Source organism: Podarcis tiliguerta, assembly GCF_965153285.1.
Source record: "Podarcis tiliguerta genome assembly, chromosome: 7".
Taxonomy (NCBI): domain Eukaryota; kingdom Metazoa; phylum Chordata; class Lepidosauria; order Squamata; family Lacertidae; genus Podarcis; species Podarcis tiliguerta.
The window spans coordinates 27,723,631-27,735,656 of NC_139540.1; the positions used below are offsets into that span (position 1 = coordinate 27,723,631).

The 12,026-nt window shown below is 39.4% G+C and overlaps 1 protein-coding gene across 5 annotated transcripts in view; it reads right to left on the minus strand.

The window, feature by feature from the left end:
* Positions 1–12,026, minus strand: part of WWP1 (WW domain containing E3 ubiquitin protein ligase 1) — a 45,737-nt gene that overhangs the window by 18,837 nt on the left and 14,874 nt on the right. For 2 of the 5 annotated variants that reach the window (XM_083451012.1, XM_083451013.1), the window contains exons 3-7: positions 9,517–9,658; positions 7,681–7,805; positions 6,066–6,203; positions 5,913–5,979; positions 2,684–2,847 (exon numbers count right to left, since the gene is read on the minus strand). In XM_083451012.1, the coding sequence (XP_083307138.1) occupies positions 2,684–2,847; positions 5,913–5,979; positions 6,066–6,203; positions 7,681–7,805; positions 9,517–9,658 (636 nt within the window). Of the gene's footprint in view, positions 1–2,683; positions 4,838–5,197; positions 5,980–6,065; positions 6,204–7,680; positions 7,806–9,516; positions 9,659–12,026 lie in introns of all 5 variants that reach the window. The other 3 variants (XM_083451014.1, XM_083451015.1, XM_083451016.1) reach the window with 2 other exon arrangements.

Sequence of the window (12,026 nt, forward strand, 5' to 3'; positions counted from 1 at the left end):
AGTTGTACCTTGGTTTTCAAACGCCTTGTGACTCAAATGTTTTGGCTCCCAAACGCTGCAACCCCAGAAGTGAGTGTTTTGGTTTACAAACTTTTTTGGGAAGCCGAACGTCCAATGCGACTTCCGTGGCTTCCAATTGAGTGCAGGAAGCTCCTGCAGCCCATCAGAAGCCACACCTTGGTTTTCGAAAGTCAAACGGACTTCCAGAATGGATTCTGTTTAAGAACCAAGGTACAACTGTATCTCAAAGCATTTCCACAATACAATAAAAAAATATAAAATAATTACATATGCTAAAACTATTTCCAATATCCTCAATTGGGATAAAAGTTCCCACTTAAATGGCTTGTTAAAAGAGAAAAGACTTTAACATGTGGCAAAAACCCCACTATAGACAGCACCTGCCTGATATATAATGGGAGGTTCCAAATGGACCGCCTGACAAGACAGTATATGCAGGATGCCCTCTCCTGCAAAGCATAGTGGTCAATGTAGTATAAGGGATGAAATGGGAGTATTCTTGTTCCATGCTGTATATGGCTTTATGCATCAGTTTCAACATGCACGTAGTGTGGTAGCAAATTGGCAGCCACTGCTATTCTTTACATACGAAAATAAGAAGAGCCTGCTGCATCCTGATCTCAAGTAGCCAACCAGATACCCATGGGAAGTGTGCAAGCAGAACCTAAGCACAACCGTATGCTTCCCACCTGCAGTTCCCAGCAACTGATAGTCAGAGGCATATTGCCTTCAATAGTAGAGGCAGAACATAACCACCATGAATTTGTTTAATCCTCTTTCAAAGCTATCCAAACTGCTGGTCTTCACTACCTCTCATGAGAGCAAATTCTACAGTTTAACTATGTGCTGTGTGAATAAGTACTTTCCTTTGTCCTGATTCTTCCAACATTCTACTCCATTTATAGTTCCAAGTTCTAGTATGATGAGAACGGGAGGGGCAAGGGAATTGCACCTAAGCATACACAAGATTGCAGTTCCAGTAGTAGGTAAAGGTAAAGGTAAAGGGCCCCTGGATGGTTAAGTCCAGTCAAATTTGACTATGGGGTGTGGCACTCATCTCCATTTTCAGGCTGAGGGAGCTGGCGTTTGTCTGTGGACAGCTTTCCGGGTCATGTGGCCAGCATGACTAAACCGCTCTGGCGCACAGAAATGCTGTTTACCTTCCCACAGCAGCAATACCTATCTATCTACTCACACTGCTACACTTTTGAACTGCTAGGTTGGCAGGAGCTGGGACAAAGCAACGGGAGCTCACCCCATCACGAGGATTTGAACTGCTGACCTTATGATCTGCCAGCGGTTTAAACCACAGCACCACCTGTGTCACATAGTACTGAAGTAATACTAATACTAATAATAATAGCCAATAGGCACTTCTTTAGATGAAATCACTGGTAACTACTGATTTTTAATCCACTTGATAGTACAATTAACATGGTCATACATTTTTTAAAATTGAGATGGAAAGACCTTTTATTTTATTTTCAGCTTGTACTAGGGTTCCCATATTTCAAAAAGTAAAATTCCTGACCCCTGCCCTCAAAGTTATTGAGCCTTTTTTTAGAAACCACTTGCTAGGTAAAGATTTCAACAAGAAATTTAGCATTGGCATTAATATCCTTTTCACTGCTATCGCTTTGCCAAAGAAGATGTTTAATTATCCATTGACTATTTCTAATAATGAATCATGTTTTCTTGGAGATCACATCCCACTTTCTTTTTAGCCACCCAAGCAACAGCTCAGGGCACTGCCAGGGAAACGACGGGTGGCAATCCAGTTTTGGCCAGCTTGAGGGACCCTCCAAAGCAGTTTAGGGGGGTTTTTTGGGGGGTGATGCAGGGGGACTATCAAAATTGGCTCCCTGCACATTCCACTGACCAATTTCCTTCTGTCAACTGATAGGCAACACTGGAGATCACAAACAGCCTTGTTTTATAATTTACTCTCTCTTAGAAACAGATTGCTTATGATTAATAATTTAAAGTAGGTAAAGAAATAAATCAAACATCCTTCTTTCACTTTCAGCACACATTCCACAACAGCTCTTCCTCCCCAAAAGCTGCTTCAAATGGCCAGGAGATTCTTCAGAACAGTATTTGAAGCAGCACGAAGGGGGGAAATGGAACACCACATACATGTAAGTTAGAGGTAGCAGTACAGATCCTTAGCTCCCTTAACCACCATAGTCCACTGATGTCATGATGTTAGGTGACCCAAATTCAAAGGAAACACTCAGGAGTGCACTCTAAAGTGTGCTGATTTTATTTATTTATTTATTTGCTGAAAACTGAAAATGAAGTTCCCTGCTGAAAGATGCTCGTAGTCAGTGCAAATCCACTGATCTGCAGAGACGACAAACCCCACTTTCAGCACAGATTTACTCTGGCTGGGAGTTCATGAGTGGAACCAATCACAAGTGCAAGCATTTGATGCAAAATCTGAAAGGTGCCGAACGCAAGTCCTGGCATGCCAAAGAACAGTTGGGAGAACGCTATAAGACTAATTATTATTTTTAGTGAAGTTTTTACCTGCACCACATCTGACTTCATACATGAAAATGCTGCCATAGTCCAGACTAGCTAGCACACTACTTCCTATAATTAATACGGAGTTCCCTGAAAAAAGATAATAATCAAGTAGTCGAATAGGCTGTATTCTTACCAACGTCATCAGACTGGCTTGTAAGTGGTTTTGGTGCTGGTGTATTTTTGGGTCTGCTTGCAATATGAGGAGGAGATGGTGTGCTGTCTCCACTGTCTCCATTAACTGCATGTATAGGGAATGAGTTCTGTACTACAGAGCTTGATGGCGTTTGATTGTCTATTCTGTTGGAAACAGTACAGAAATATTGTCAAAATAAGTATTTTTATATTTGTTACACATATTTGTGCTAAACCTACAAAAATAATTAATGGATCTGAATAAAACTTGCATCAATTTAGTTAGGATGAGAACAGTATTCATTTTATAATTCTAGACAACATCACACATGCCTCTCGGGTGGTCTTCATTTGACCACCTTCCTTCAAGTTCCTCCACAAAACTCACCTTTTCCAGGAAGCATCTGAAAACTATCCCACTCCCAATTTCTTTTTGTAACTAAGCCAAAGCAAAAGTAATGGACATGATTACATATTATTCCATATGTACCCTGTCTTCAACCCTCAAAAGGGTTGTTTCACTATCTCTATTTCAGATCGCAAGCTCTTTACATAAGAGCCTCTCATATCTATTGTTTGCAAAACACCATGTTCATAGATACACTATATAAATAAAAGTATTGTGCAATATGATGCCAGCCAATTCTGTTGCATTGATTGCAAGTGATATTTGGACAGTCATTAAATGGATTCCATCTCTTCTCCACCCACTCATAGTGACATTATAATTTAGTTAGTTTTCCTAATGTAGATCACTGACTGATAAAACTATCAAATGCTATTTGAAAATAAAGTTTTTAACCAACTGGGAATTCAAAGTAGCCTTGTCTGTAATTAACTTCAATTTAACGGCTAACTATCAATAACAATGCTGGATAGTAGCTGATTAGACTTAATGGAGAAAGCTCCAGTATCTGTCATTTTAGAGGCAAATTCAGTCTTGTATTTACTCACCTGGTTGCCATTGGAGACTGGGGATTCCATACAAATAATTGCATGGAATTCCATCTTGGTGAGTGAATAGTTTGGCAGAGGAAAGACAAACCTCTTACTTCCTTGTCAGCACAGAAACCAATCTGTCTATTCCTCCTTATCAGCCCACTGCATTTCTGAGCTGCATGCACAGGGGGTGATGTTCCTTCCCACAGCTCCAACACAGAAAAGGGACAGAGTATTTCTAGCCAGCAAAAGTGTTTATGTGCAAGTAGCTCACAGCACAGCAGAATCACCAACTGATCTGCAGCCAGAACAGGTGGCTGCAAGAATCTGATACTTGATTACTTTCCTGCTGGGTGTGCATAAACATACATCCCACAGTAAATCATGCAGAGAAAGCAGGAGTGGGTTGGCTAGCAGAGAGAAATGTTTGCCTTCTGTGATATTACTTTTTTATTTTTTATATATACACACCACTTAATGCCAAGATGAGTGGTTTGAGACAATTAATGAAATGCAACAAAACTGACTGTAGTTTTTTCAATATTTACAGTTTAGAAACACTGCTTAGACTTTAGTTTTAAAAACTTGGACATCTCGGAGTTGATGGAAGTTGAGATATTGTGGCTAAGAAGGAACACCACAAAACTAAGTTAGTTATATGAATCCTGAAATATGGATTTCACAACCTATTCTTATCAGAGAGATTGGGATAGGAAATCCTCTTAAACTGGTGAAAAGGGGTATGGTAAAATGTTTCCCAGACAATTAGCAAGAATCTTACCGAAAACTTTTATAGGCCACTTTGTCTAATTGTATTTATAGCACAATGTATTAATTCATGCTGGAGATGCAAGGCAACCAGTACTGGGATACAGCATGTCTTTTGGGCATGCCCCAAATCCCAAATTAAAAAATTATGGACAGAAATAAGGGAAGTTGAAATAATGATGAGATATGCTTTACAGATGGACACTTTAATCATTGTGTTCTGATTTAATACTAGCCAAGGGCAAATATACTTATACAGGAAGACACAGCTGCACAAATATAAGATAGGGGACACCTGGCTTACTAGCAGTACATGTGAAAAGGATCTAGGGGTCTTAGTAGAGTCAACAGTGTATGCTGCAGCAAAAAAAGCTTATGCTATTCTAGGCTGCATCAACAGAAGTCTAGTGTCCCGACCAAGGGAAGTAATAAAAAGGTAAAGGTACCCCTGCCCGTACGGGCCAGTCTTGACAGACTCTAGGGTTGTGCGCCCATCTCACTCAAAGAGGCCGGGGGCCAGCGCTGTCCGAAGACACTTCCGGGTCACGTGGCCAGCGTGACAACGCTGCTCTGGCGAGCCAGAGCCGCACACGGAAACGCCGTTTACCTTCCCGCTAGTAAGCGGTCCCTATTTATCTACTTGCACCCGAGAGTGCTTTCGAACTGCTAGGTTGGCAGACGCTGGGACCGAACAACGGGAGCGCACCCCGCCGCGGGGATTCGAACTGCTGACCTTTCGATCAGCAAGCCCTAGGTGCTGAAGCTTTAACCCACAGCGCCACCCGCGTCCCTAGGGAAGTAATAGTACCACTCTATTCTGCTATGGTTAGACCACACCTGAAATATTGTGTTCAGCTCTGGGCACCACAATTTAAGAAGGATATTGACAAGCTGGAAAGTGTGCAGAGGAGGACAACAAAATGATCAGGGGTAAGAAACCAAGCCTTGTAGGAAATGGTGGAGGGAGTTTGGTATGTTTAGCCTAGATAAGGGGAGACTGAAAGAAGATATATGATAGCCATCTTTAAATATCTAAAGGGCTGTAGTGTGGAAGATGAAGCAAGCTTGTTTTCTCTTGCTCCTGAGGCTAGGACCCAAATGAATGGATTCAAGTTACAAGAAAAGAGATTCCGACTAAACATCAGGAAGAACCTTCTGACCGTAAGAGCTGTTCAACAGTGGAACCAACTCCAAATGTGCCCATGGGTCCAAAAAGGTTGGAGTTCCCTTCTCTACAGAGCATATTATCGGATGCATTCAAAATAAGCAGATGAATAAGTAAATAAAATCTCTTTCTCACAGTAGAATGAGTCAAAGTAAATGCCCATCCCCGAAGTAAATGCATATTCTAAAGCAGATTTATTTTTCAATAATGCACTCCCTCTCTTATTGTTACTGCAAAACATCCCAGCTGAACTCTGAAATGCAACCTGATATTCTGCAATACAAATTCAGTTTTATGACATTTTAGTAAGGTGATTATACTGTTACCATAAATAGTTTTCTTTAAAGAAAACTCTGACCTGGAAGTGGTTCTTGCGGATGTTTCTCTGTTTTCATGTAAAGCATCACCATTTTGCTGGACTTCTACTAAACAATAAGAAACAAAATTAGATATTTTCTTTCTTATACCATGGGATATTAAGGTTAATCTTATTTTCCCCAGTTTAACTTACTGGTTACTAGTGAACTGTGGTTTGTGAGAGATTCTTGTTCAAGCACCAAACCATCAAGCACAATTATTAGTTCTCCTGTTTGCACCAAGCCACTCTTGTTTTCCAGTGAGAGTTTCAACTGTTCTTTGACTCTTTCTACTATAAGAAAAAAAAAATTTCAATGAACCAGTCACTAGAAAAAATAATTGCTATATATATATTTTATTTTTTTTAAGTAGGCTTGCGTTAATACTTAACTTTTCATTTTAATTCTTTGGAATGATTGATTCAGATATTAAGATTACACTGCTACAGCATGGTTTTCCACATTATATAGATGCTTAACAGAAAATGCTACTGTAGAGCACAAGGGAGAATCCATGGCCAGGTACTGTCATATCTAAGCCTTGCCAGCCACAGCAGGAGTTGGACAGTGGCAGGAGCAATTTATCTAAATAATTCTAAAGTTCTTGGGTTGGTTTTTTTTGGGGGGGGGGGGTTACCTTTTTCAATTTCTCTCTCATAAGTTCCTATAGGAGAGAAACTCATTTCATCAACTCCAAGGCTAACATAGTTTTCTTCCTGTTGTGGGGGTGTGCTAGAGGTATGGGGGGCATCCTTGGACCCTATAGATCAAATATCCCCCTCAATCCAGCCCAGCATGCCCTTATTTCTCTCTTGCTCATGGTGCACCAGCCAAGAAGAAATGGCAGAAGTTCACTGTTGAGGTTTCCATAGGCATGAAGAGCGTACGAAGTCAGACTTTCCATTCTACATCACCTGGGACATATTTCCAGGGACTATACAACTGTGGCTTGAATAGTTCATCACAAACTATGCCACACAATTCCTTAACAGTTGTGGATCTATTTGTGCCTACACATAATCAATATGTAGATATAAGCACCCACCCACCCTGAGGTGTGTGTGTGTGTACACTTACAACAAACAAACATATACACCTGCCTAATCAGTTATAGGCTGGATTCAAAAGTTCTACAAACCGAAGGCAACTTGGGTAATTGGGCTTTCCAACCCTTCCTCCACTTCTGCAGTTCTGTGATCCCCACAAAGTCTCTCCTTGGAGTTGCAGAAACTTTCTGTAAAGTATTGGATGCTTCATCTGGGGTTGTACTCAGTGCTTTTTTTCTTTAAAAATGTTTAGGGGCACTCTCATTTTCCTACTCATATTGAAATACTGCCCCTTAATGAGGCCAAACTTAGACTCACAAAATGTTTAGGTGTATGGGTTCCCCTGCATCCCCCCAGAAAAAGCACTGGTTGTACTATAAATGGGAAATCTCTGAAAATGTGGTTGGAGACAGCTTGGGGCTCCTGCTCATGCAAGACGCATCAGCCTAATAAAATGAACCTTCATAGATTTGCTCATTCCAATTTCCTTTATGGGTTATGTTTTATCAATCATAACACTCCTACAGTCACCAGCAAGGTCAGTTTATCTGGGGTGGGAGAAATTATGCAAGATCAAGTAAACCTTAAGCCTTTATATATAGCTACAATATATGTAACAATTGGAACATCATCTGCAGTTAAACATATATATTACAAAAACCAAGACACATTTTCGTATAAAGATTTTGTTAACTAATGAAATTTAAATAAACTGGAAACTTACATCTTCTATCATGCATTTCCAAAGCTTGTCTAAGATCTACAGTGGCTTTTCCTAACAAAGCATCAGCTTTTAAAGTATGATGACTCCAAACTTTAAATTCCAAAGTGGTCTGCGGAGTCACATTCCTATAAACAACAAACAAGTTTCAATTCCTTTTTCATCATGGCACACTGCAGTCTATCAGTTTCATCATATTCGACATACAAAACAACAGCTAGACCTAAATAGAGTTTAGACATAAATCTGCATTATGAAGTTAAACAGCTGTGTTTAATAACAGTCAAATTTATCAATGTTGACCCCCCCCCCCGCCGTCGCCCACTGAAAAATGCAAGTACACTGCTCTGAAGACCTCTCCCCAGCCTAGGCACCCAAGTCTAATTAAGTTCCAGATATATGCAAGAGTCAGGATATTACACAGTACAGAAGCTACACATTTTGTTTTGGCACAGCTTGCATCAGGTTGGAATCCCATAGTAGAAAACACAGGTGGCAGAGACAGGCAGCATCCCAGCTTCTAGTTATACTTAGTTTGCACCTAGAGGGAATCATGTGAATAAAATTGCCAGTGTGAAGAGAATATTTAGAAGGGCCAAGTGCTTGTGAAACAGTCAAACCACTTATTTCCCAGACCAGAATCCTGAAAGCAAGTCTACTTTTTTACAAGCAAGTGGATAGAAGCCTACTGAGTCCTGTATTTACGGAAAGGAAAGGACAGAAAAAAACCTGAATGAGCCTGCATTTATTGTACCTGGGTAACCCAGCCAGATAGGCAGGGTATAAATAGTAACACTGTAGTAGTAGTACAAATAATAAATTTGTTGTTGTTGTTAGTTGTGTTAAAATACATTTACATAAAAGTAATTACAAAAAACATTTGAAACTCAAATAAAAATGAATACAATAAAACAAACAGAAAAGAAATTAGAAACATAATGGGAAGGAAGATAAAGCTGTTCTTTAACAAGTTGTAGATTTTTATACTTAGGCATCGATGTCATAAATCATCAATTTCATACTGATTTGGGCTACGTAGCCTCACCTAACCTTTTCTGGAACCTACAGATGATTCTTGGCTCTCTATGTAGCCACTGTGAACTGGAGGAATATACCCAATGTTCTCTCACCACATCATTCATTGCATAACTAGTTATTCCATACTGGGTGGGCGAGGGTGTCAATAAATGAAAGCCCTCCTTATCCATAAGTTATTTCCACTGTTAATGTTTCAGTTCTGATACGAACATACTTATCAGAGTAAAGGATCTCATATTTTTGTGTGTACACAGATCTTTCAAGAAGAGCAAGAGACTTGGAGCAGTCCCAAACACTACACCTGCTGGTGCTGAATAATATAGTATTTTTTATTATTTAACAGTATTTCATATTATAGCACTTAAAGTAAAGCACTTAGGTTTATTTTTATTAAGAGGTACAGGTAACTTACATCTTACGTGGCGATTACGTTTCTGGCCATTGTGTGCAAAAGCAAAATTGAGGAAAACCAATGATATGGCAGCTTGTACTCATGCACTCTCCCTGCAGCTTCACATCCCATCTACCTTCCTCGATCTTTTTTCTAGCTGCCCCATGGAAAGGAAGAGAATGGAGGTACAGAGGCGTTGTTGCTGCCCACTGGCCCTTCTTTTGGCCTGTCCCACCCACTTTCTATTTATTTAATTATTTCCCGGCCAAGTGTGCCAAGCGAAATAAGCGTAAGATGCAAGTTACCTCCATAAAAATCTTGTAAAATAATAAATGCATCTCAGCGAATCATTATCCCACAGCAAGGAAGTTGTTCACAATAATAAAAGTTACGAAGAAAGATCTACTTACACAGTCAACTGTTCATCCCATTTTGGATTTGAGGAACTGTTAGATTTAGATGTTTTCTTAACTTCACTATCAGCTACTAGTTCTGTATAGATGGCAGTTCCACCAAACCAGTTCTTTTTTCTTTTCAGTTTGGCACTAGAAACTAACAAAAACATTGCTTATAACCACCAGAAAACATTTCATATTGTACAATGACAAACATATCTATTCAATAATAAATTGAAAAAACAATGTTTGCTTTCTCAACTTCTGCTGAAAAATGTAGCAGTAACCCTATTTCTGGCAGTTTTAAAAAAAATCAAGCAGAACACATTTCATCTTTCATCTTAGGGCAAAGCACTGCCAGGGGCAAGACGGGATGGTGTGGAATAGCAAAAAGTGAGGATATTTTAAGTGTGTGGCTATAACGGAATACTACTTCTGGCCCTCTGGAGCTTTGGTTTAATATTCAGCGTAACTCATTTACAATGTCAATATATATACATATGATATGCAGTGCTTTTTTCTTAAAAAATGTTTAGGGGTACTCTCATTTTGACTCAAGAAAATCACCATTTTATAATTCAAATCATGGGAAATAAATACAGTAAATGGACAAAAGTACAAAGATTCACAAAATGTTTAGGGGTATGCATACCCCTGTGCATCCCGGGGGGGGGGGGGGGAGCACTGATGATATGTATACAAACAAACAGGAAAGGGCCACTGTATCCTTCAGAGGCACTGTATAACTCGACGTTTTAAAAATTATGGGTCAGTAAACTATTATGAATCCAATACCCACATGGCCCATTTCAGTACTAACATAACAGGGATTAACATGTAGTATTTGATTCCCCCGGATCTATTTTTGAGCATGACACCATCAACTGGGCATCACTGTGTCAAAACTGATGATAAACTTAAATACACTTCTAGACTAAACAATAGATTATGCTGTTCCGTTTCAAAGTAAACTCCAGCTAAGATCTAATTAAGTTATACATGAGATGCTCATGTTCTCAAGGAAATAAAGTTCACCTCCCTCTTGTTTCTCAGTGGCCCTGTATTGCTTCTTTTCTGTCACCACTCTCTTATCTGAAGAGTTTGTTCCTAGGGAGTGACTGACAAACTATTATTTGTACTTGCCATGCAAACCAGGATTAAAACACAGACTGTGATCCTGGTTTGCAGAGCAAGCACAAATTACAGTTTGCCAGTTTTGATATAAACAAACTTTGGTTTGCCAAAAAACAGGAAGTGACTAAGTATTTTGAGCACATAAGGGAAGGAAGGAATACACACATCCAAGGCTCCTTCTAGGCTTGCTCTCATAGTGCCAAACCATGTTGAATTGTATACTATGTACTGAGCTATTTTTGTTATATTAGGAAAATAGAAAAACTGAATAAAAACCTGAGTTTTGAAATCATATGCCATTTAAGAAAGTCTTTTTTTAAAAAAAAATTCTTTTCATTCTTTCCCTAGATGAATTTCTGTGATCTAATTCAATATTTCCTATCCACTCAATACTTCATCCTTTGCCTAAGGTGAGCAGAATATGGAATAAGTGAATGAACAGATGAAAAACCACATGAAACTAAAAGAAATACAAACTACCCTATATTTCATATAATTTATTATTCAGGTGACAGAAAAGATAAATGGAAGAAATGGCAATGCATTGAAATAGATAACAGAGTTTGCCAGTCTTCCACACCAGAAAATGTGAAGACCACTGTTATTCACATAAAGCCTTAAGCAAACAATATTCACTCTACAGTGTGCTTAAATTGCTTTGCCTTCTTCAGTCTTGACTGAAACAGTCAAGCACAGTGCAGAAACATAACAGCACTGTATGTGAAGAACCAATCTACATACAATAATAAAATATACCATGGATGTTATCTAGAGAAGCTAATAGGTGTTGTGGGCTCATATTTTTTTAAAAAAATGGCTGCATTCATAACATTAGTACTGTGTTGATTTAGCATAGATTAAGAGGCAGGTGCATGCTGTATCTATAGTATATTTATATTCACCCCTGTACTTCAGTAAAGTACCACCCACATGTATAAGACCCACATGTATTTTGGGGGACTCAAATTTAAGAAAATGTGGGAGATGGCACAGAGTTGTTGAGTTTTTTTGTGGAGGAATACCCAGAGGAGTTGTGCTTTTTTGGGGGGGAATTACGTAGAGTTGTTGAGCTTTGTTTGGGGGGGTTGCCGAAAATCCACACATGTCCCAAAATCTGCCTCACGTCTGTCCCATCGCCGGAACAAAGTGCCAATCGCCCACCCAATTGCCACAGCGTCAGCCAATCAACACCAACCATTGACGCAGCAACCAATAACACGCCTAACAGTCGCTGACAGCCACGGCAGCAACCAATCAAATGTCCACCCTATGCACTATCCATGTATAAGATGGTCCCCACTTTTTTGCATATTTTTTAAAGAAAACAAACTAGTCTTATACACAGAAAAGTACGGTATTACAAACTATTAGGAACACACCTCTCATTTTCC